The 26529-nt window shown below is 43.2% G+C and overlaps 1 protein-coding gene across 2 annotated transcripts in view; it reads left to right on the top strand.

Annotated features, from left to right (window-relative positions):
- LOC139650528 (disabled homolog 2-interacting protein-like) overlaps window positions 1-26529 on the top strand; it is a 74245-nt gene that overhangs the window by 27120 nt on the left and 20596 nt on the right. For both annotated transcript variants that reach the window (XM_071527225.1, XM_071527224.1), the window contains exons 2-5: window positions 8150-8303; window positions 10351-10449; window positions 13228-13782; window positions 24030-24174. In XM_071527225.1, coding sequence (XP_071383326.1) covers window positions 8160-8303; window positions 10351-10449; window positions 13228-13782; window positions 24030-24174 — 943 coding nt within the window. In that variant the 5' untranslated portion in view covers window positions 8150-8159. The remainder of the gene's footprint in view (window positions 1-8149; window positions 8304-10350; window positions 10450-13227; window positions 13783-24029; window positions 24175-26529) is intronic.

The raw sequence follows: 26529 nt of genomic DNA, 5'->3' as shown, positions 1-26529 counted from the left end.
GGCTCAGGAACTGTTGATCGCTTTAACCCCTGCTGTAATTACTGAGAACAGCACGCATGAGCACACACAAACAAGCACACACACCCACTTTCCTTCCATAGAAGCTGTGATATTATGACCTTTGACTTGTGACTATTAAGTCAGCCGAGAAGAGCGGTGTCCTTTGGAGATGACTAACAAGGATATACTGTGTGTCACATCCTGCCGAGGTTGAAAATGAGTAATGTTTACCAATGCGTGTGAGTCTCATGAAGTCATCACACGTTAGAAACTAAACTGTCCTTACGCAGATTATCACAGTTAATTGGCGTGTTGTGTTTTGCAGCTGCTAGTGCGATCTCCTGTGTCCAGCGGTAGCATTAGCGGCCAGCTGTTCCGTTCTCTTTCGCTCGACACATGACCTCGGCAGCCAAGAAACGAGCTCCAGCCACCCCGCTCCACAGCGGCTTCTGAAAAGTGCTGTATTGGTCTCCTGCAGCGAGTGTCCTAGCAGATGTTACACTGAATTACCTCCCTGCCTAGCGGGGAGCCCACGCTCTCACTGTAATCAAGCTGTGCGTGTGTGTGTGTGTGTGAGAGTCTGTTTTACCCGACAACCTGGCTCTGTGGCTCTGCCGGCTCTTCCAGCAGCTGTTATCCCACCACCTGACCTGCGTTACCAGCCAGCCTTTCCCACGATGCACCGTGCCTGCCGCTGCTGTGAGTCAGGCATCCCCGCAGACTCCTAAAAGGGGGCCTAGAGGAGCTCATAATTTAGGAGATAATCTTATAACACAGCTAGTTTTCTGCTTCCCTCGGTGTGTGTGTGTGGGTTGGCGGGGCGGGAGGGAGGTGCATGTGTGTGTGTTTGCATGTGTCTCATTCCTGCCCTAAAAAACTTCCTTCCTCCCTGTAAATGAATGACCATCTTTGTGAGGAGATCTTCCCTCTATACCTTGGGGCTGATGTGCTCTCTCATCTATAGTGCTCATACAGGCTCTATACTGTATGTAAGGGTGTTTAAAAAAAAAAAAAAAATCATTATTCACCATAAAAGTGGTCACACCATAGCTTGCCTTCAGTTTTTATCCCTTCTTGTTTGGTGCAGCGGTGCCTGGGGCAGTGTCTCTCTTGCCTCTCTCTCCAGTGTGATCTCTCTTTTGTCTTGTGTGCATTAGGCCACCGGCACTCTTAAGAGCCTGAGAGCCAAAGAGCTAAAGCTAGTGCCGGCCATCAGCACAGGTGCTGCAAAGCACTAATGCACTGGCCGTGGACTCACACAGACCTGACTGTGCCCACTCATCTATGTTGTCCGTCTGTCTTACCGTACATTTTCTCTTTCTCTCTCTCTCTTTCTCTCTCATCCTTATCCTTTTCATAGCCTTATGGCACAGCCAGAAGGGGTTTCGATTGAGAGCGTCAGTCTAGTTTAGACGTGCGGAGATTTTCCTCTTAAGGGTTATTGGCAGAGGGTCTGGTGGTGGGGCTGTCGCACTGGCTGCTGCATCTCTAGCTCGCTTCCCCCTCAACTTCTGTCTTTGTCTCCAGAGATCGTTCTCTCTCTCTGCAGTGTCTCCGACTTAGCGGACGAGGTTTGCTCTGCTCTGTTCTGTTGACTGGATCTCCTAGCCGGCCTGATTGGCGGAACACTGTTTGGGCTCCAAGGCCCGTATCCACATGTCAGCGGTTCGGCTCGCACATCGCTCCCGTTCTGCACCAGCGGCGTCTGACAGGATCCCCCTCGTCTCTTCCCCTCGCCCGCTTTCGACCACTGTTCTTTCTGTCTTTCTCACCGTGGGACAGACGTTTGTTTTGCCGCCTGTTCTCTCTCCCTCTCTCTCACTCTCTTATCGTCCAACTGTTCACTCCAGTGCAGATGTGACAATCGGCAGATGGCAGGTACATACACACAAATGCACGCGTTTTTTGTGTGGGATTACACCAAACCAGACGTTTTTTGTGTGGGATTACACCAAACCAGAATGCCATTGTCCTGATGAATAACACGAGACAAGTCTGCAAAAAATTCTGACACTAACTGCAGCACCATTTTAACTTCCACTGTGAGCTGATAGTGACTAATTATTCATGCCAAGCATTTAGAAGGACGAAACACATCTGCTTGGATCAAATGAGCGATCAGGCCTGTGATAGACTACACTGCAGTGTGACAGATAGATAGTTGTTTCATCGCGGCTTGTGGTCCCTTCTATTGAGTCATAGTGCCATGGCAGTTGGAATAATAGATGCTTTATTGTGTGAAGCTTGATGCATGAATAATTGCTTATTTGTCTGGCTGCCTGTCTCCACAGTGCATGTGTTTTATAATCAAGCTTGAACAATTGCTGTGTGATTGCGTGTGTGTGTGTGCTTTGCTGTGTCTGTGATGTTTTTTTTTTTTGCTTTGATGTTTGTGTTAGTGCCCAGGTGCATGCAGAGTTGTCGGTGTAGCTGGCTGGCTGGAGCTCTTTGGTCGGAGCCCCATCTCCGAACCAAGTTCCTCTTTCAATCAGCTCAGAGGAGCAGCTAATGAATCAAACTACTGCACTGTAAATTTTACCCAATCACTGTATTGTGACTTCAAGTACACCATTGCAAAGCTCTTGTCTAACCACTGTGCTGCAATTCTTACCCAATCATCCCACTGCTGATCTGCTGTCAGGTCTGCATACTACCAAGCTCTTGTCCAATAGGCTGTGTTTCTCTTAGTTATGACTCTCTCAACATTATTGATCCAAGAGCAGAGCCCCCAAATTTCTCTCCTCTTTATGCAGATTAGGATATATACGGGACTGACTGGTGCTTGCACAGTGCATGACATGTAATGAATGAAAATCTCAAATCTTTACTTGTTCATGCGCGTACCCACTCGCACATACCTACACGCACATCCACTTGGTGTGTGTTTGTTGGGGAGAGAGCATGGTGAGCGAGCAAAAGTGAACAAGTAAGTAAGAGTGCCTGGCTGCCGGTGTGTGGAAGAGCGTATCGATTGTTGGAAATGCCGGCCTAAAAGCAAAGCAAAGTGCCGTGTCAACACTGGGCAGGGCGTAACCACAGTGGTAATTTTCATTCTGCAAACACCGTCAGCAAGCAGCCTTAACATTAGGCCTCTGAACTGTAGCGTGAACAGGAGGCCAGTATGAACAGAGTTTGTTGTTGTAGGTCACATCAAAAGCTTTGACTTGGGTCATTAGGGTCATTTTGCATTTGCTGGGCATTACATGTGGGAGGGGGCACAAAACAAAGAGCAACATATTCCCTCTGTGATTTGGTGGTGTTGCAAAATAGCACCGCTTCCCTTGGACTGTGCAGTGCTGTTGTTGAATGTTATTGTAGTGAAAAAGGCCTACTTCTGTAGCTGCCCTGTAGGGTGGAGTTGTAAAGCCCTGTTATTTGTTGTTGCAGTACATTAATTCAGCCTATCTTGAGCTATCAGTACACACATAGTCCCTTGCGGTGCAGCCAGCTAGCCAGCCAGCCAGTGCGTTAGATGTCTAAGTGCTCTGACGCCTTTATGGGCCCAAGGTTTGAGACTATATCAGATCCAATACCAGACAGACTATCAGATGAACTCGTTTTACAGGATGCAGAGACAGAGTGGATTGGTTCCTAGGTGCGGTCCAGACTCACTCAGAATCCATTACTCCTTTCCCTGCTCTCCCTGGCCCTTAGTCCTAACTGAGTTTCTATTGAACAGGCCTTAGCAGGGCTGAATAGTGCATCTAGTTCTCAGACAGTGTTGATAGGATTTGGCCTGGCACAGCGGCATGGATTCCTAAATGAATCATGGTTGTATTCTGAGAACAGGCCCACATTTAAGAGGTTGATACTGTGGACTCACCACTGACTGCTCAGGGAGAAACCATAGCACCGCATGCACTTATTTATGTATCCAAACTTAAGATGTGTCATACATACAGTATGAGCAGTACACTGCTTTGCTCTTTGCAGCATTCCCTGTAATTCTGACAGTGTCTTGACAAAGGCTATTCTGTATGCCTTGACCTTTTCAATTATGTATTTTACTACAGGGCTTTAAATAGCCCTGTCTGTGTGTGTGTGCCACTGGAAGTTTCTGGACTGGCGGAGACCTGTGTAACTCCTGCACAGCATCTGAAATATTTAGATGGGCGGAATGAAGCCCAGAAGACTGAGAGGGATAAAATGATTGGTGGCTGAGCGAGGAAAGAAGGGGAGAGGTGAGGGGGAAAAAAAAAAAAACAGCACACAGAGAGAGAGAGGGAGCACACAGAGAGAGTGGGAGGGAAAGATGACTGCCAGAGAGACCAAAAAGAATCCACCTAACATAAACTTTACCCCCCTTCTCAGGTAAACATAGAATGAAAGAGAGGATGGGAAAGAGAGAGAGAATGGTAGAGAACATTGGAGGATTGTCAAGGACAAAGGAGGACATTTGCTGACAATAGATGATGTTGGGGGAAGGGCAGCAAAGAGAGAGAGAGAGTGGAGAAAAGAGGAGAGGAGGACAGCTGGACCTGCTTGTAATGCCAATTGTTATCTGCAGATGAGGCCGACATGGACAGTGCATCAAGCTTGTGGATATAGAGGTTATGAGTAGATTTGACATGCTCAACAGTGTCTTTCATTGCCATTATTACAAGGTGGCCTACAACATAAATTACACACTACAGTACAATTTAATACAGTTCCATACAGATGACATACAGCATTACTATTCATTAATTCATACATTCATATTCTCCCTCCGTTTCCACTGACACTAATATTCTTCTGGTACGATGTGCTGAGAGAGAAAGAAAGACGATGATAATAGATGAATAAAATACATTCCTTGCTCAAAACACATTGTGTCCCTCCGGTAATCCTTCTTTGCAACCCAGCATATTCCTCCAGAGAATCTCCTATTGGCAAGCACTAGACTACAGCTGCTTTTTCATTGGTTGCATCCTCCCATCCTATTTATGTTTTTACAGTAAAGCATGTTTGTGTGCTTCCTGTGAGGAGCTAAGTATTAGAATTGTGCATGCTAGTGGCTAAAATGTTATGATAGCCTTGATAGCAGTCAGTTTGGCATTTGCGATCCATTATTGAACATCACATATTTACATTGATTGTTCGAGCAAGTAGAAGGGCATGGGTATGCTAATGTGTGACTATCACAGAGAGAGGTACCTGTGATCAGTCCCCATGGCTGGCTATATAGGGTAAGATAGCATCTCTCTCTCTCTCTCTCTCTCTCTCTCTCTCTCTCTCTCTCTCTCTCTCTCTCTCTCGCTTCTTCCCTCTCTTTGAGTATGTATGAAGGTATTATTTTAGCAAATACCCGAGAACTTCACACAGATTCTCCATTTGCAAGATGGCATCTGAGAAGCAACGGCAAAAAGTTGTAATCACTGAGTTGTACTTGTACTAGAAAACATGTGTTCAAGAGAAAAATAAATCTGTGTGAACAAATATCATATTACAAGTTTGCAGCTTCTGTTCCATTCATACGACACACACATTTGCACATAATTTCTGTGAATTACAATTTTTGACACAGGTGTGTGAATATTTTCTGTGAGTGTAAATTCTAACATGCAAGTTCTCAGGTGTTTTGCTACAATAATACCTTCACAAGTATGTGGATATTTCCTTATCTAATATAGATCAGGAAATAGATCTGTCATTGGACTGAGTATTGAAATCTAGATCTAGATCACAATCTCTACACAATAGGGAATATGGGTGCAGGATTTCATTCCCACCAAAGACTACAGCAGCTGATTTCACTGATTAACACATCTTATGCAGAGAGGGAGAATTAATCAGTGAGATTGTCCTGTGGTATTGATTGTTTGGAATGAAAACCTGCATACTCTCAGGCCTCAATGGCACATGGTTGAGAACCACTGTGAGTTGTGTTTCCAGAACCAGAGAGACAGCAGAGTCTGTAGGCAACAAAATATCCTGCAAAATCCACCACCAGCACCAGCCTTAAAAAGCACACAGGGGTTCAGAATGATGATTGGCAACGTCACAAACTGGCAGGGCAGGGGAATGGGAGTTGCAATTTTGTTCTGCTGCTGTGACGAACGCTTGTCTTAAAGCTGTTCCCTTCAATAAATCTGTTGTTGAGGCCCAGGAACATGAATATGCAGGTTCAGGGTCTGTGGACCATGGTTCAGAGCCATAACCCATCCAATCTCTCACAGCACGTCCCACTAACTAGCCCCTGTGCTTCCCTCTTCTCCACCTCACTTGACTCGCTCTCTGTTCTGCCCAGTACCCAGTCAGCCAATCACAGAGCAGAGCTAGGTGCAAAGACACTTCCCCCTGCAGCTGTGCTTCGTAATAGGCTGGAAGCTCCTAAAACTCGATTCCTACATGCAAAGCTATCCCTGGAGTGTTTGTGTGTCTGTTTATGCTTTTCTGTGGGTGTAAGTGTGCCTGTGTGAGACAGAGCGAGAGAGTGAGAGAGAGAGAGAGAGAGAGATAGAGGGGTAGAATGAATGGAAGATAGTGGGATAAAAGAGGAGAGAGATCAGACCAGACCATTGTCCATTCCACATTGGGCAGTGGATTTGACAACAAAGCTGGTTGACTGTACAAAGGGCTGCCTGCGGTTGCTAATCTGTCATTATGGCTGCTGCCTTTTTCCTGGAAAGCTCTTCTTTTAGTCCGCAGAACAGACGTACACACACACAAATACACATACACACACATACATAGGATTAGTGTGTAAGCCGTCCATAGAGGGCGTTATTAAAAGAATGTTCTCTCTCATTACACTAGCAATTGACCCTCTGTCATCCTCGTTCTGCCAGTGGAGTTGCCTGAGTGTCAGGGGGTAATGTTTATGTCGCTAGCTTGCCGCTGCCTGCATCACTCACTAGCATGTTTAGCACAGCTATTCATTCTCTTATCACTGCTAGGCCGATTGGACCATGGACAAGGTTAATAGTAATGGAGATGAAAGAGCACCGAGGGGTTATGTTTGAGTTTGTATGTATGACACTCAGACACTTCGTTCACTCTGTGACGCGTGTTGCAGAATGGCATAGCTTTGAATGCTTCGACATCATTGATTAGTTAGAAAAGGTAAATGGTGGGCTGAATATTAAGTTGAATAATATGTGTTTTGCTGCATGTCAGGATCATATCAGGTCAACACATTACTGGTGGGAAAACTGTGTATGGTGAAATACTGTATAGGCCTAGAGTGTACTTTAGAATTCATATGAAAGCACAGCAGCTCTCAGTGTTGCTTTGCTTTATGCGGCATACAATAAGCCTTTCATGTGTTTGCTCTCTGTGAATCTAATATATATCCTTACAAAGGGGCCATTTCTATCGAGGATGCATATGGCGCCACACATTCGCTATTTACCGGTGGCAGTAGCACTCTCTCACTCTAACACTTCAAAAACAGAAAGTAGGGCGACATCAGACATAGCGAACAGCAGAAAGCTCTTTACTTGTCTCCTAATCTTCTCTGGCTGAAGGATGGCTGAGAATCAGGCTTCAGGGCTGCCTTTGTCAGATCATTGCACACATTCTCCAAGATGCACTCTGTGAGCTCCTGTCACAGTGAAAACTGCGATGGAGAAGGGTGACATAGTTGGGAGAGTGTTTGTGTTTGTGTGGGTGTGCGTTCGTCTAAATAAAAACGTAAAACAAATAGCAATGCTCCATAAAACACGGGCATTAAACAAATGGTTTGTCACCATGTAGCAGAATTTGAATTTATTTGCATTATTGAGCTGGTAGTTAGGAAATGCTTCCTATTTACAGCGGTCTATTGTGTAATGTTGCAAAACTTGACTCGAATTAGGTGATGCTATAGCACAAAGTCATTCATGTTTTTTTCAGAGAAAGTTGTAAATGAAAAGTCACAGGGCATACATTAGCAAGTGTGCGTAGAAGTGTGTGTGTGTGTGTGTGCGAACATGTGCTAATGTGATAGTGTGCAAGCTTGTCTTGCTGGGGACTCGCGTCTCCTACTGACTTTGAGGCAAGTCGAGCATCAGATCCATCCTCCTCTCTTCTCTCTTCGTCATTCTCACATATTCTCTCTTTCACACTCAACACGAGCACTCGCTGATACACACACAGTGCATATGCTCTCCCTCTCTCACGTTCTCTACGCAGCCTCTACAGGGTGACTCAACTCTTCCGCTCTCCCTCTCCCCTTCTCCGCCCCTAGATCTCATCTGATGCCGAGGCTGAAGGAGTCTCGCTCCCACGAGTCGTTGCTCAGCCCCAGCAGTGCTGTGGAAGCCCTGGACCTAAGTATGGAGGACGAGGTCGTCATCAAACCGGTTCACAGCAGCATCCTCGGACAGGACTACTGCTTCGAGGTGAGGGGGAACACACACACACACAAAGCACAAGACAAAACATATGCTGTGAATACACTTTACATAACCACTGCTGTCTTTTGTAGGTTAAATCATGTCTAAATAAACCCTGATGAACGTCCCACTCTGCATTCACACTACTAGCAGCCACATTGCCACGCTCCATTCTAATATCCATGTGCAACCATACTAGATGTGCAGCCAATGGTGCTGTAGCTATAGGAGAGATATATGGCATCTGATGGGAAATGTTACCCAAAAGTTCAGTTGCAGCCAACATTTCGAGTGAGACAAGTGAGAAAACAAGGTAGTTATGGTTAACCTGACATTTCTCTGGTTGTACAAAATTAATGGATTTCCAACATATAGTTTCTTGAGTTGCTTATGGTGTGAACACACAGTTACAGAGCTAAATACTAAATATGTATCCCTCATGACATCAGTTCGCTGGAGTCATTTTCGACACATCCTTGATACAGTATATTATTAAAGGACAATTCCAGCATGATTGGAGTTTTTGCTTAATGTTTTACATCACTGTACATTGTTTGGAGTGCTTTTATCACATTATGAGTATTTGCTATTTTTCCCTCATCTTAGTTGTTTTTCAGAGTGAATCATTTGAAATAAACTAATTGTTATGACTCCACTAAAGGAAAGGGTGGCTATTTTAAGCAGTAATCGTGTCAAGCTTATTTTCTGTTTCATTTTAAGGACTATAGCTGACAGATGCCTCTTGCTTTGGTTTGTCTGTTGGCTTGAATGAGTTGTGATTGAATTGATCAGTTAGATCTAGTTAGGCTCATTTTCTGTAAAGTCCTTTGAGACGTGCATATGATAAAGAGTGTTATAAATAAACAAACTTGACTTGATTGAAAGAAGGATGGTCCTAATGTAACCGCAGACACTTTTAGCTATTGGTTGAAAGTTTTATTTTGGAGAGGAAAATGTGGAAATCAGAGAAGCAGAAAGCAGAAGTAAGAGGCCCCCTTCTGCCTCGTCTCGGCTCTCATGGTGTTCCCGGATGCACAGGAATTATTAATGAGAATGGGTGAATGGAACATTTCTCAAAATTTTAAAGTTTATAGCCTGATATTAGCGTTCTGATGAAACTTGGCAAGACACAATTGGCAGCCTCTCATTTGCAGTGATGGATTACCGTTGTCAACTGACATAGAAGTCTCCGGAGTTGCTTTCTACGTTTTCTATTTGGAACTGAATGGGAGTGAATGACCCTGGGAGGCATGGCAAAATATCTTTAATCGTGATGCATGCATGTAAAAACTCACAATTAACATTAAAGGAATTGAAAATCACACTGGAATTGTCCTTTAAGGACTTTAAGGACATTTTATTGCCTCAAATTAGCATAACTGTCCACATGTGCATGTTTGCACACACACACACACACACATTTCTTGAAGGCAGGCTGGAATTAGCATAGGCACACACAGCAGGTTAGCAGCTCTAGTGTTAGGCCAGGGAGCCTTAGACAAGCCTGAGAGAGAGAGAGGTCAGTAAATACTGTCCGCCCCGAACACCAGGGTAAAAATATCCAAACACTGTCTACTGTAGAGATAAGAAGTCTCAACTAATCTTTATTATCCACACTGCTCATTGCATCATTTTCTCTTTCGTTTCACTTATTTATCTGCTCTCTCTCTCCCCTCTCTCTCTCCCTTTGTGAATTTCTTTCTCATCCAGTTATTACCCAGTCTGCCAAGCACTCATCTCTCTTCTGTCCAATCACGTCATTCAGTCATTCTTCACCACTGCCAAGTCATCTTCAGACTCCTCATCTCCACTGTGTGTGTATGTGTGTGTGCGTGCGTGTGTGTGTGTGTGTGTGTGTGTGTGTGTGTGTGTATGTATTGTTGATAAGCCTCTTTGCTGTCAGAGACAAACTGGTATTTATGAACTAAGATTAGTTAAACCATTTCTGTGCTATTTATCTCCCAGCATTGTTATGTCCTCAGTCTGTTTTATATGCATGAGGTTTGATCATTAAAACATATTCGTTCTCTCCCTCCCTCTGTCTCTGTGGTAGGTTACCACCTCCACAGGAAGCAAATGCTTTTCCTGTCGTTCATCAGCGGAGAGAGACAAATGGATGGAGAATCTGAGGAGAGCAGTGCAGCCCAACAAGGTAAGCATGTAGGAGCGCAGTGGGTGGGACAAGGCTGTCTGAAGTAATCAGGAACAAATTCAAATACAGATGCCCCAATTCCAAACTCAATGCATCACTGTTTATGCATATAACGGAAGTGAGCAGGTGGCATCATTTGAATGGAGCTATTGGGTGTACAGAGAGTGTAGTAACAAGAAAAATGCAGTCTGATATATTTACATCCATTTGTGGTCTTCTTGTGGTGTAAAGAGCAGAGGATATAGAGCTTGCAGGGAGAAACGCCACCAGGATGTGAGTGTCCAACACTAAAACTATTGTTGAAGTGCTTTTCTCCTGCATTGACACCATCCTCTAATCATGACAACACAGCTGCGGCGGAGGGAGAGTGGCAAACATACCAAGTCAAGAAATGCTGCTAATCTCACAGCATCCTCCCTCCTTCATCTTTCATTATTTCGCAAATTACTCACTAATTAGAACTTTCGGAAAAAAGTTTGCTAATAACGTTAAAGTCCTCTTTCTCCTCAACTCTCCTGGCGGGGATGTGTTATCTTTCTATCTCAGCTTTGCAGTTTTTAATTATTCTATGATTTTGATAGATTAGATGCAGTGCAGCCTGCCATGTTTTTTCTGCAAACTTAGACGCTGGAAATGATACTGGAATGCTTTCAAATTAGAAGAAGTCTCTGTAGTTTTGTTAAATACCTCAACAGATTCCAAACAAAATCTCATTTCTTGCTTTAATTTGTGATAGATGTTGGATTTAGCCAATGCAAACACTACCATCCTGCAGAAAAATACATTTCTCAATATAACACCTACCTGGCAGAGATATCAAATCAAACAAGGTGGTCAAAATGCTGAAACACACTTCTGCTCCTGTACATGAGGTTAATCAAGATTAGATGTTAGTGGGCTAGAAGGACAATTTTCTGAAACAAAGGTTTGATAGCACAAGCATTTCATTATGAATGAATAAGAAATAGCTATATAACATTAAGTTTAATTCTCGGTTGGATGGAGTAGATTCATTTGGGGAGTTAGATTTTATTGTCTTTGTCAACGTAAGGAATTTAGTAGAAATGAAAACTCAAGGCTTATTGATCAGTGATCTAAGATAAAGATTACACTTGACATTAAGAGTAAAATCTTCTCTCAATCATCACTTTTTAGAGTTCTGTCGCAGCCAAAAGGCGACTCACACTGCTTGCCCTGTTCAGGCCTGCTCAGCAGTTCAGAGGCTGCACTGGATGACTTAATCAAATTTTCAGAGATAATCCTGCATCAGGAGAGAGCTTGTGAAGATCATATGGATTTCCTGTGATGCTATGGATGTTACACATCTTGCTTGTTGTCTGTATCAGGCAACAATCCCTGCAGATAGTTTCATAGTGAGGAGTCAGAGGGACATCAATAGGGACAAGCAGGTTAGGAAACACTGGGTTTGATGAAATATTGTTGATTCCAGATCTATTTGAATCAGGTAGTGGGAGCTGTCCTTTCTAATTAGGATGCTGACTCATACCAGGGACCTGGCATCTTTGGAAGCCCTGAATAGGAAGGGAGGTGATTCCTGATTACTTTCAGTGTTTGGTGCAGGGATCTTTCTCTGGATTTGTGGTGGAGGGACCTGGAAACTGTGTAACTGGTGTGATGACTTGAGATTTCTGGAAATTTGGTGGAAGAATCTGACAAATCTGGATATATAGGTCAGGGGAGGAACCTGTCATCCCTGGAAATAGTGTGGAGGAGGACCTGACACCTTTGGAAAATGGGTGGATGAATGTGGGAACTCAGAATAAGGGGAGGAGGAGGGATCTGGAATAAAAAAAAAAAACGAGGAGAGCCCTGATGTCTTTTGGAGGAGAGTGGAGGGTGTGGAGAGTGTGCTTTTTTTAGTGGAGGATGGGAAAGGGCCCTGATCTTTTTTTAAAGGAATATGAAAAATGCCACTGTTTTCTCTTGGAGGGTCTGTAGAGGGGTCCGGGCTTGCAAGTCCTGGCATCTGTGGAAGACTAGAATCAATAATTCTCACATTTTGAAAAGGAGAACCCTTCTGCTTTCTGTAAGAACATGATGGTGATGTGTGATCCTCTTGACCTTCACACCTCCTAACATTATGACGTTTGACAGATTTACATCTAAGATCAGTGTCTCTCAATGGAGTTTAGCACCCACTCATCCAGATGCACCTCATCCTTCATAGGATGAATCCAAGTATCGAGAGCTACATACATATTTGGGATAAGCTTGTATATTTTGTATAGAACAGTGTTTCTGCCTATGATGATACGAAGAACATCTAACAAAGTAGAGATGGTGACCCTTCCATTAGGATACTTTTCAGCTGCCTTAAGCAAGACTGCCAATATTTCAGAGGCCCATGTCCTGTCTTTGTAATTATGATAGGGTCTATTCTTTCTCTTTAATAATTAAATTATTAGCTCCTCTCAGTTCATCTTCAGAGACAATTTTCAAGGTACTCTGAATTGTGGGCCAAAAATATGTCCCACTCTTGGCAAAATCCATTGATGACATGAGAATTGGATGAGGTGCTGTGTGAAATATTGTAGGACTTAGATTTCTGGGCTCCTAATGTGTTTCTGCAGTAATTTGATTTTCTTCATTAGTTTTCAGGTCAGTTACTTTCAGCCATAAAGCACCTGCTCATCTTACTGAAACTGATTGTATCCCATTAATGTTGTGTGTTGCACCTTCAGGTCTCCAGTGGTGTGGTTGTTGACAAAATCATTCTTCAAGACCTTAACCCCTTCCCTCCATCTTCTCTGTCTCCAGGACAACAGCCGGCGGGTGGAGAACCTGCTGCGGCTGTGGATCATCGAGGCCAAGGACCTGCCGGCCAAGAAGAAGTACTTCTGCGAGCTCTGTCTCGACGACTCGCTCTACGCCCGCACCACCTGTAAGCTGAAGACCGACAATGTCTTCTGGGGGGAGCACTTTGAGTTCAACAACCTGCCCGCTGTCAAGAGCATCACGGCCCACCTCTACAAAGACACAGACAAGAAGAAAAAAAAAGACAAGAACAACTACATCGGACTAGTCAATATCCCCGTTGCGGCCGTGACGGGACGACAATTTGTGGAGAAGTGGTATCCGGTCAGCACGCCCAACCCCGCCAAGGGCAAGACGTCCGGGCCCATGATCAGGATAAAGGCGCGCTATCAGAGCATGAACATCCTGCCCATGGAGATGTACAAGGAGTTTGCCGAGTACACCACCAATAACTACATGCTGCTGTGCTCTGTGCTTGAGCCCGGGATCAGCGTTAAGAACAAGGAGGAGATGGCGTGTGCACTGGTCCACATTCTGCAGAGCACTGGCAAGGCCAAGGTTAGTACCACTACTGTCATGTATTAAATTCTCTCCATGTTTATACTAGACTGACAACCTTTTTACCAAAACACTGGAAGGATTAGATTTCAAAGCCAGAATATCAGACCGTCCTCTTGACATGCGATAATGAAGTGACAATATAAAGCACACTGAACTGAACTATTCCTCCACCGCCTGCTCATCCTATGAACTGTTGACCCCCGCAGCTATAATACTGCACAGACAAGAGAGCAGGCAGACAGGTGATTTCCTGTTCCTGCAGCAGCCAGTATTACATTTTGAACTAAAGCTAATCCCTTACATGTATCCCCTGCAGTGCTTCACGGCATACAGATGGTGCAGGACAGAGGCATAATATATCCACTGCTGTCTGCAGCGGGGCAAGCACGGCGAGATTAGTCTGCCATAGTAGGAACTAAGTCTCCCGCGACAGGAGGCCGCTGGATTCAGATAATCTTCCATCCATCCAAAACAGCTGTATTTTACTATGACTTTGCACCTTCTGTCTCTGCAGCCAAGTAAAACAAACTCTTCCTGTTTGGGTCGCACCAATGCAAACATCGGCACTGGCGATATGAGACGGAATGCCGTATTATTGGCTGCTACAATGTCGATATGCAGGGTTGTGCGTCATAGAATTACAGACTGTAAACATGCTGGTTAACGGGAACACACATAGTATAAATGAATGCTTCTGCTGCACTAAGTCATCTCGTACATTAGTAAACAAAGAAGCTGTTTTAGACTTGATTATTCAGCTCAGTGCTAAAGCCTTTCTAATGGACAAATTTTTTTTTGGTTAACTGTAGCATCTAGGACAAGAAGCAGCCATGTTGTTATCCAAGTAATGCCACTCTGAAGCGACTCAGTGTGACTGATTTTAGTAGGATACTGCTCTCGGGCTGCTTTCAGCACTGCAGCATCAACTGCTCCCTTTGCTCTGCCTTGTCAGTTGCCAGGGACAACTTGTGCTTTAGTTTAGTCTTCTTGACAGTATCTCATCAGCAGAGCTTTGAAACTCTCTCTGACTTTATCACGGCTCAGTGGAATGATGAATGATTAGTACTTAAGAAGTGATGTCTATCCACAGTGTGCTGTCAGTCTGCTGGTTTAGGCTAGGGACTGATAGCTGCTGACGGATGGGGGAGAGGGCCTTCACAGGTCCCCGGAGAGACGGTCACATTCTTAATTACTTTCAATTAATCGCCATCATCCCTGCAAAGCACTAAAACTTTTACTTCTTTCTCGCCTCCCATTCTCCCTTCCCTCCTGCTTTTCCGCTAGCTAGGGACAAATTGCTTGTAAAACTTTAATGCCAACAGAGACAGTGTTTCAAGGTTGCTTATCATGAGGGAGATTGTCATACGATGTCCTCACTAAATATGTGTGTTCGACACACTGCACAATTCAACGTGAAACATTCCATTTAATTTAATCCTTTGCGGGCCTATTAATAGAGGAAAGCTGCAGTAGCTTGTAGAGGGATAGGCGGAGTCCAACGGAAGCCTTTAGACTGGAGTAAAGAGGAGTTGAGAATTTAATTAAAGCTGTTGTCAATATGTTGTTGAGTGTCAGCTCTACTTGCTTCCTCAGCTTCCTTTTCTGAAGAAGTCTTTCATGATGCAAAACATTGTGAAGTAGACTATTTAAGCAGCATACACGCACACATACAGCATATATGCATTCAGTCAGAAACGCACACACACACACATTTCTGTACATTTTTTCCCTTTTAGTCTTGATGGATAAAGCAGTCATGTACAATAAGAGCAAACACAAGCACAGCCAACCGACTAGCCACTCATCCTAAAATGTCTCCTACTTCAGTAAATGTTCTCAAGACCTAATTAGGATATTCCATCTTGCTGCATATATTCTTATCTTGGCCTGTGTTGTATGGTTTGTCCATTCACGATCCGGAGATAAACTCCTTGGATCAGATTCTGTTTTGCTCCTGCCAAGCAGGGTGGAGTCTTTCCTCACATTAGTAAGTTATATTTAGGAATCAGCTATTTTGCTTTTGACGAAGGATAAAATCTGGATTCTGCAATAAGCCTTGGCCTTATTGTTTTCTTGCGCATGTTCAATATAGCCTGTAGTTACTTTGTCTATCTGCCCCCTTCCACCCCCCACCCCCGTCCCCTTGCTATTGTGCTACAGCTGTGTAGTCTTGCCACTATCCTGTCCCGCAAATCCATGAGCCAGCGTCTGATTCTCTTAATACCAGAGAGCAGCTCTAGCTCAGAGACAAAAACACTTTGCATTACAATTACGGTTGTATTTCTGCAGAGTCACAAAGGAGCACAGTGCATCCTCCCTGTCACCCAATGGGGGAGCAAGTGTCTCTTTTTGGATGTAGTACAGCAACTCTTTTTAGCTCCGTAGGCCCGGCAGTTGGTGAGGGATGGAAGCACGTTCCACCAATGTGCATTGTGTTTAATCAGCGGCGTACAGGTGGAGAACAGGTTCCACTTGCACCTGGCTATTGTTAAGAGATGCAGATTGCGGGTCGTAATGGCCATTAGTATTCTACACTCCTAGACTCTGCTTCTTTCCGTGTCATTTTATCACCCATCACAGGATAATTATACCCCACATATTCTGCTCCGGTGCACACTGTCTCCCTCTCTCTTGTTCTCTCCCTGTCTCTCCCCACTCTCTCTCTGTCTTTGTCTTCCCTCGTCTCTCTTTCATGCTTCATTGCGTGCTGAGGCCAGTGCTCTCTGGAGAGATGTCATTACTGTTGCTGTATTGACGTCTGGATGCGTTGGTGAGCACGACAGGCACGCCCTGCGTCACTGCACAGATGCTAATACACACAAGCACACACACACACACACACACACACACACACACAATCACAAGACACTAGCAGGTGATTGCAGGTCAGTTATTCAATTTTATGCATGAGGAAGTGGGCCTGCAATTGCATTAAAGGCTATGCGGTCTGAGATACCACAGCGTTAGGTCAGACGTGTACGCTACAGGTTACAGGAAAAAAAAGTCGAAAAGATGTATGATCTGGTTTCTACACTATATGAATTTTGAATAAATTTTGAAGCCCTAAGTTCAATTCAATCACGATGTAATTTGTATCCCCGGAAAGATAAACTTGATTCACTATATGAGCAGAACCCAGTGCCCCCTCCAGTTCCTATGTTTTCCAAATCTGCCTGTCCCAAGTCACTTCACTACCACATCCATCAATAAATAATAGCTACTTTTCAAAGATAAACTTTTTAATGACAAAATGCAATTTTTTAATCCAATCACATCAAAATTGCCACTCATTGGGAAATGGGATAAAATCAAGACTTACTGTGAGAAATGAAATCAAAAAGTGAATTGAAATCATAACATTGCTGCAGATTCCCACTGCTGCTAGTTCACCATACTTCAGGCCTTTCCTCCTTCCCTGTGAGACACACTATCATGTCAGTACACCCAAACAGCCGTATTAGCAGCTCCACGGCAACAATAACAAGCCCGCCGCTGTGTTGGAATTGCCCAGAGTTGTCCGCCTTCCTTTTATCCGAAAATGTCCATTCTTGGCAGGAATTCTGCTTGTTATTGATCTAGTCTTCTTGATACCTTGGCCCCTGGGAAGATTACGTCTAATTTTGTTGAAGCTATTTGGTGCCACTTTGAGCCGCACTGACCGGTGGGAGTGACAGTAAGGAGGATTTATCCTTATGGTGACTGGCCAGAGGAGGGTGGTGTCCTGGTTATTACGCTGTTGTGTTTTTATTTCACTGCTCCTCAAGGTAAACTAAGAGCCCTATTTAAGTGGGCAAAACCGATTCCCTCCTCACTACGTTCTCTGTGGTAAATTGTTGTCAGCCAGCAATGCAGTTCTCCTCTTTCAATTAAATTAAGTGCAAACATCTTCTCGGTGCATCCTGTCATCGCGGGGCAATGATGCTCATCTCCACAGTCATGGCACAGTTTGTAGTATGGACAAGATATGGTGTGAGAAATGACATGAAGGGCTCCGATAGTTCGGTACTGCTCTGAGCTTTTTCCCTGGAATTGAATGAATCCAATTGTCCCTAAGAGGACTGGGCAAGTTCTGTATCACTATTAAAATAGCGAGTGGTCATCACATGCTTGCCAAGGCCTGCTAATAACCAGGGGTGTCACACTGATATTTCCTTCCCTGTAAATGCTCTTTGTGAGTGATGTTTTTGCTTGTGGGTTAGTGTATGTATGTGTGTGTGTAAGAGAGAGAGAGAGAGAGAGAGTGCGCATGTCACTGAGCACAACGATGTCAGCTAGTCGTCACGCTGAGGCTAGATCTGTAGCCTTTAACCAGAACAGGAAATAAATACAGAGAACAAAGCACATCAATTGAATTGCTCTTTTCCCTCTCTCTCCTGTATTGTTTGCAGGACAAAAGCAGGGCATCATGTCTGCATCTTATTCTTTATTTCCAAAGATTTTTTTCATTATTTATGTTGGCCATCAGCCCTCGGATGTTTTTTCCCACCCCAGCGACAAAGTTGTTTGTGATAGCGTGGAAATAAAGAGCGAATGAGGAGAGATGAAAATGAGAAAGGAAAAGAGAAAGGCATGTAGGGATCGAAGAAGGGGAGAGAAAGGGAGCGGGGGGAAAGAGTGTAAAGGAGAGAACATTTATTGTTGAGTTTCACCTTGCAGTCATACAGTGTCTGGGTGTGGAGCCAAATAGCAGCAGGCCACAGAGGGAAACATTCAGCCTGAAAACATAACGCACAACACACTGATCTGGAAGCTTCTTTGAAGTCTCCACTGGCACCATATCTAAGATTACAAGTGGAAGTATCTCACCCCATTAACAGAGTATTTAATGTAGGATTTTAAGAATGAACATGGGACAAAATGACTGAAAAGGTGGACATTTTTTCCATTACAGAATCAAACATTTATTATGGGGCTGTATGGGCTGTCAGTGTTAACACTTAATAGAAATGCTAAATAGAGGCCCACACACACACAGATACACACAGAAAATACACTTACAGTACTATCATGTCAGCAAATATGATGCCTGTAGGAGCTGATGACACTCACTGAAAGATTCCCTGAAGCCACTCCTACCTTCATAATGATGATGTGTACTTGCAGCTGGATCAGGAGCGCTCTCCCCTTTCCTGTTTTTGTGTTGAATGACAAGCCTCTGCGCCTGTGGGAGGAACTGCTCCCGTTTCCATTCGGCTTCCAGTCCTCTCCCTCAACCCAATGTGACCCTCACAGGAAGAGCTGTAGGCTATAACTCTGTAACACTAGCCACCGGTCCCCAGAGAGAGAGACCAGGGGAGGCAGGGAGAGATGGAAAGATGAAGAGAGTGAGGGATGGAGAGAGAGAGAGAGAGAGGCTGGAGTGGTTCCTGTTTTCTCCCCGAGTCTCTCTTCAGCCCTCGCCCCCGGCTTGAAAACCAGGCTCATCGATCAGTCGGATTGTTAATGTAATTGTTGGTTTTTTTTGTTTTTTGGGGTTTTTTTTTTGTTTTGTTTGTTTTTTACCACATTCACTTGTTTTTCTTTAATGGTGTTATTCATCCTTTCACATGGGAATAGCAACTAATGAACAAAATGTACTCATTTATACCAAGACTAAAGATAGAGTTTACCAATGCCAATTTAGCAATGCCATATTGGATTTTGTTGGAATATAGTAAACGAGAAAGAAAGAAATAAAGTGTATTTTAAAACACTAGTAAGACACGAGTACACTTTAAAACACTTGTAAACACACAAGTAAACACTTGTGAGAAACGTCTCTAGTGATTGTCATTCGGCCATTATATTATTATACAGTGCAGTTATTTGTCAACTTGATCAGTAGTTTTTATGCTTTACATGATATACAGTATGTATACCCACACTTATGGACATTCTGATAGATGCCCTATTGAGCCAATATATTACTGCTGTAATTGTTGATTGTTTGTGTAACCCCAATACATTAAACAGATAGGGTTAAATTGATCTTGTCAGTGTGAAGAGTGACTAAAAACTCACTTTAGACACACAGCCCATTTCTCTGTCTTGCATCCTTGAATATTTTATCAGGGTCAGCTACAAACTATACAAGCAAAGGCCAGTTTGAAGAAGCTTAATGTGGAAGAAAATGTCAAGTCCTTCTTTCTCCTGCTCTTCCGCTCTCTCTCTCTTCCTTTCCCTCTGCCCCAACATTATCCTTTTAAGAAAGGCATTTTATAGTTCACACTCTGGGATTTCTCTGCCTAATGTTACCATAGAAATGCAGTGAGACATCTGAGCTGGTAAATAGCAAGAATGAGAGATATTTATTTTCTGCTCTTCTTTTCTTTCCATCTGCTAGCTCTATGTGGCACAGCAGATGAAATGTATGTCATTTAAAACAAACTTTGCAATGTCATATTCTGTATTCAGTTTTGTCTATTTATCTGAGAGTGTCTGAGGTGTAGAAGACGCTTGTATCAAGATTCTTGCAGATTCTACTGTCTCTTCAGACTTCAATAGAGGTTGATGTTTTAATGTTTTAGCTCCAAAACCTCTGGCCTGTGTGGGTTTGTGCAGTAGAATATCGCTGAATAAAAGTGCAAGCACTCTTGACACACACACACACAGACACACACACTCGGGACTGTGCCTAGCAGTGATTAGATTGTTGTGTGTAAAGCAGCGGGATGGACAGGACTTTATGAGTTTTTACTGGCAGGTAAGCCCATCTATGGGGAGCTTGTCTTCTTTTTCAGCAGGACTCACTCCCCGAGTATTTATTAGGTCTGATCTGCTCTGCTGTAACACCCCCACCCCCCAATCTCCCTCTCAACCTCCTCTCTCTGTTTATTGCGTATTGGGGGCGTTGGTTTTTTTTGAAGTATGGTCTGGCTGATGAGATGTGGCAGTGATACAGAAAGCGTTCCTCTTCTCCTTATTAGCACAGAAGCAGAGGGAGGAGGAGGGCAGGCAGGAGGAGTGAGAGCGAAAGGCAGAGGGCTGAAGGATGACGGGAGGGAGAAGGACGGCCTCTGATCTCTTTGTAGGACCTCATTGCTCAGTAAAAGAGAGACTAACTTAAGTTTCCTTATATCCTTCTGCTGTAAGCAGGTCTCAGCTGGCTTACCTCTTACCTTCTCTGTAGTTAGTGATGTGTACACACACACACACACACACACACACAGCTGCGTGCGTGCCCACATACTCAATCTGAAATTCACCCATGCAAACGGACGCACATGGATGCACTGAAACTTCTCCCTTTGTGTTGGGAGGCCATGGTAGACTCAACAAATGTCTGCCCATCTGTCACATGTTATTATAATAGGTTATTATTAGAGGTGTTTAGATCTACTTTTGTTATAGTCTACCAAACGAAATTCTTCTTTCTGTCTCTCCTCTCTCTCGCTTTCTTGCTCTATCTCTCTCTCTCTCTCTCTCTCCTCCATGTCATCTGACTATCCTCTCTAATCAGGCAATCAGGCATGAATTTGCCTAGCCTCCATGCCCAGATATGGAGCGGAGAGAAGAGAGGGCAGATGAGGAGCAGAGGAGGGAGAGAGGGAGTGACAGAGGGTTGGAGGTTAGAGGAAAGATCATAATTGGGATGACATTTTCTCCCAATAAAAAATAAAAAAAACTAAGAACCCTAGTCTAATGATCGGATGGGTGCCCATACGCCACAAAAGGTCAGATTTCCTCAGGCGTGTGTGTGTGTGTGTGCTGACCTCTGCTTCATGCCTTATTTATAATTACCATGCTCTGCCCAGTGAGTTTTTGACAGAGTATGATTTGAAAATGATGGACATTATATATGATGTATTAGCGAGTTAGACTCAGTGCTATGACAAAACCATCAACAGCAAAGCAGCTTGCTGACAGCGAGGCAGGCGATACCTTCGTACAGATTTGTAACCTAAACACAAAAGTTCTGTTCTGCTTCTTATGCATTGATTTAACAATCTTAGAGTAAGTTTGTATCAAATCAATATCCATGTTCTCAGTATAGACAGAGTGGCTGTCTGCTCCTGCGTTTCTCTCTCTTTCCTTTAATGTAAAGCAGTAAGAATTTGTTCGATCAAATCAGCAGCCCATTCTGATCTGTTCTGCTGTGAATAATGAGAAGTGAATCAGAGGATCAACCACTTTAATGCTGTCTGAATAAATTAGATTTCTGGACCAGAGAGAGTCAACAAAGACACAAAGTGTATGGGGATGATTTATCATTAAATAGTCTGTCTAAACAGATGCAAACTCACACGTGCACATCCTCTAAAGCTACAATCTGGATACAATGCAAGTGTTAGTGTGTGTATTGATGTGTGGTAAACATATCTTTAGATTTTTCCTTTTTTTCTGTAGGTGTGTGTGAGTGTGCATATATGTTAACAAAAAGGCCTCCTCTCGCTGCACATCAGTGGATGATTGGCTCCCCACGGTGTGTCTTTGATTAGCGGGATAACAGGTTTCAGCAGCAGCTATAGAAACCGTCTGAGAGGCTCTATCTCTTTCTGTCTGCCTCTCCCTCTGTTCTTTAAAGACCACCACTCTGTCTCTTCTTCCTCTCCTTCCCTCTCTCTCTCTGTACATCTGTCGCTCGCCTGTCTTCTCCCCGGCTGCTGCGCCGGTTCCCCCAGCCTAACAAGATGCCAAGGGACTTCAGAGAATACACCCAGAAATTTGTTGAGGAGATCTAAACAAGGAATTATTAAACCCAAGATGGCTCTATTTCCGACTCTCTTTCACACTCTCTTTCAGAGTATCAATAATTGGTAGTTATTTGCCTGTCTCCACCTGTTATTTCTGTTTAGTTGATGATACATACTCTACAGTTCTTGGACATCAGTTATAAACAAGACACAAAATGTATACAAAGACAAATTAAAAGGAAAAAAAAATGGAACCTTCAATCTAAACAGTGCTGTTTAATTAAATAAATATTCTGGTCCCAGATTTCAGCTTCTAACAAAGTTGCAGAGGTTGGGAAATATGAAGCAATAAGGCTCATTGGCTTTATCTCCAGAGCAGCTTTATTGACAAAAATCTATATGGTGATATGGTGCATCACTTACTTAGTATGTGTGTGCCTATATCTATGTGTGTGTCCATGAATGTGTTTCCATGGATGCATACGTGAGCTTGTGTTTTGTGTGTGTGTTTTGTGAGCCACGGACTCAAAGTTCAGTGTTAAAATAACTAATAATGACAAAGATTGGTCTGATTCTTGGCCAGCACCACATGAGCAGAACCATGGTGCCCCTTCCAGTTCCCATGTTACACTACCACATCCATCAATAGATAAAGCTCAACCAACATGCACAAGCACCATCATCTGCTTATTCTCTTATTTTCGAGTAATGGGTGTATCTCTGTGTAGTGACCGATGGTGTGTTTTTGCTACTGCAGCATGAAATTGTTCACTGTGGCCTCACAAGGTTCCTTGTTTGTGAGATATTTAATGTATTCCAAATTTGATTAGTTTCTGCTTTAAATGCAAGTAGCTACGGAACACGCATTTCAGTGGGCTAAGAGAGAGGGGAAGGTAAACCGTGAGATTGAGGTCTTCTAGTTAGTGCTGCTCTTGAACTTTGCAAGTTTTCCTTTACATTCAGGCTTGTCTTGTATTTTAGTGATTTGTATTCCTCAACTCGCCTTTTGCTTGTGAGGCATCATACATGTAGGGCATCTCATACAGCATTTGTGTGTGTGTGTGTGTGTGTGTGTGTTTTAAATTGTGCATTGTTATATGTTCCTCCATACCTGTACTCGAGTCATATAGTAGCCTATTAACATAGTATGAAGCTGCAATGACATTACGGTGGACTGGACTTGGCCCTGTGAAACGCACGCACGCATGCACACACACACACACACACACACACACACACACACTAAACCCACTCAGAACAAGGCCTAGTGCAACACTAATGGGTGTAGAAAGTGGAGCATAAAAATGATAAATGGAGTGTGTTCTGTCAGGTTTATTTTGACAAGAATAAAGCTTTCACAGCAAGCCAAATACAGATTAGCTTCCCCTGACTGAGATAATTGCTGTTAAAGTGAATCCTATCTCACTCCTATTCTCTCTCCATCTGTTTGTCTTTCCAACTTCCTGCCGATGCCACATACTGTAAATGTCACCTCCAATCTACCACTTCCTCCGCACAGATGCACTTCCTTATCAACTAATTCCTCGGCTTGAAAGTCTGGATAATCACAGAGATGGGACTTGCAGTCTGACCCTTTACATGTCTGTGTTTTTGTTTTTTTTTTTGCTGCAGGACTTCCTCACGGACCTGATGATGTCGGAGGTGGACCGCTGCGGGGAAAATGAGCACCTGATCTTCAGGGAGAACACACTGGCCACAAAGGCTATAGAGGAATACCTCAAACTGGTGGGACAGAAGTACCTGCAGGACGCCCTCGGTGAGTGGTGTGGGGGGAGAGGGAGGGGGAGGGAGGGAGGGAGGGAGGGAAGGCGGAGGCTGCATCACATGCATCACATGCCTATTCGTTTGAGAAAAGGCCAAATCAATCCCATTTGGGAAGTAAACAAAAGCTGTTATTTTGTATGCCCGCACTTTTAAGATACTCTTTTTGTGCATACTGTTTTCTGTGTATTTGTCGATTTTAATAATTATCTTCCCACTCTGGCCCATGTGTGCATCTGTGCTGTCACTATTAACATTTCCCCCGGAGGCTGGAGGAGGAAAAAAACAATCTATATTGCTCACATGCCCCCCTCCTCCACCCGTTTCTTACCCACTCCTTTTCCGTCGCTCTCTCCCTCTCTTGTCTTCACACCCACCTCTTTGTGGACTTTTATTCACTCACTGGAAATTAGCAACCATTAGTTAATGGCAGTGTCACTAAGTTAAACTCAGTGGGCAGTGTAGAAACACAATTAGTCCTCTCCTCCTTAGCATCTATCCACAATATGCTGCTTTTCTTTCATTCACTCTCATCCTCTAATCCCATCCTCCATGATAGCATCCCTCAGTCCCTCAAGTTCATGAAAAATTGCCCATTTCATGCGTATTTAATGTTGTTATTGATTACTTGGAAGGGTCCAATGATACATTTTTAAGTCCGAAATTTTCTGTTGTCCCAAAGCAATATCCACTGTCCCAAAAGAGAGAGATCCTCTTAACTTGAGAGATTTCAGCATCTCTAGTTGTTGACTTACCATACAAGTCTAAGTCTCAGATCCAGGCTTGTGAGTCAGTGCAGTGCATTGATTGTTTTCTGAGAGTGCGAGCCAAAATATATTGGGTCAGAGTTTAATTAAATTTACCATTCTCACTCTAATCATTTCAGGAACAAATACAAGCAAAATGGTCACACCTAGAGCCCAGCGAAGCACTGGCCTTATCCCCCGGTTTATAATTCATCTACACGCACTTATAAGACCAAGCATTTTGAAATGAGTATCGTTATTTCATTTTCATTATAATCTGCATTTAAATGGCACTCTGAACAACAGACAGCCCAAACTCCAGACTGCTCCAATCCACTTTTAAACTCACTTTTTAGCTGAATCTAGGTGAATGCCATTAGCGTTAGACCCAGTACATTGGCTTACAAACAGAAAATGCACTACAATTTATAAAAGAAACGATTCGTTATCCCACCACATTACAAAGTTACTTTGAATGACGCAAAAAATAAAGCTATAGTCAAATTCATTCAACCATAGATAGATGAAGAACGGTGGTGGTTTTGGAATATGTTGTTCTTCAAGAAATGTCACGAAAAGCCTGGGCAACTGTGTAGGCCATGGGAGTGGTTGACAGAGTACACTTTATTGAGATACATAGGCTTCATTATTAGAAATTGCTATAGTCAAAAGTTTAACTTGTTTAATCCTGCATTGTTCAAACTGTTATTCACTTATAGGCTGCCAATTAACTTAAACTATCTTACTGAGTTAAAAAACAAAAAAAAAGTTAAAAGGTCACAGCCTTATCTTAAATTGCAAACAGCCTGCCTTCAATAACTGGATTCAGCTTAACTGGATTTCCCCTTTGCATAATCCAATAATACAAAATGGCCAGAAAAAGGCATTTTGCCATTAGGGAACATTATAAACACTGTGTTTTTGTCGAAATCTGTACATTTGGTCATTATTTTCTGGTCCACTCTTCTGTGCCAGTCGTTATCAGTAGTTACGAAATCAGTCATAGTGATGCAAATTTGGTCTTACAAAAAAAATTATAAGTTAAGTTATTATTGCTAGATAGGAGCCAAAAACCTTTTACAAAAGGAAAACAAGTATCATGCATTTAGTAATGTAAACCCTTTAATGGGTGACAGCTTCAGACTACATAATTCAGTGTTAGATTAGCATTTTTTATATTTAATACCTGCATAATGGAAATAATTAAGTCACTATTTTTTGCTGTCATTATAGACCATTACAATATAGATATTACCATTCCGAGCTATACAGAGGTATATTATGAAAAGAAACAAGATAATTCAGTATCAGTGGCAACTTTGCCATTCACTAATTGCCTCCTGAGTCCTGTCATTATGCTGCTTTCTGTGATTAATTTAAAAAAAGGTAATGATTTCTTAACATTTCATCCTAAAACAATTTACAGCAAAGGGATACAATTTTATCTACAGACCGAAACTCTTACCTGGACATTAATACTATTAACACTATTAACAATATACATTTAGCAGTCTACATTGCATGGAGCTGTTGTGAAACCATGAGAAATGCACTGAGGAAGCTCGTTGTCAACAACACAACCCAGACTGTGAGAAGGAGCCGCA

Source organism: Centroberyx affinis, unplaced genomic scaffold, assembly GCF_046629955.1.
Source record: "Centroberyx affinis isolate AG114_WGS23_722 - 3 ecotype Tasmania unplaced genomic scaffold, CSIRO-AGI_Caff_v1 ptg001506l_1, whole genome shotgun sequence".
NCBI lineage: Eukaryota > Metazoa > Chordata > Actinopteri > Beryciformes > Berycidae > Centroberyx > Centroberyx affinis.
The sequence above is the reverse complement of the archived record's forward strand: the minus strand, read 5'-3'. Positions and strand labels throughout refer to the sequence as shown.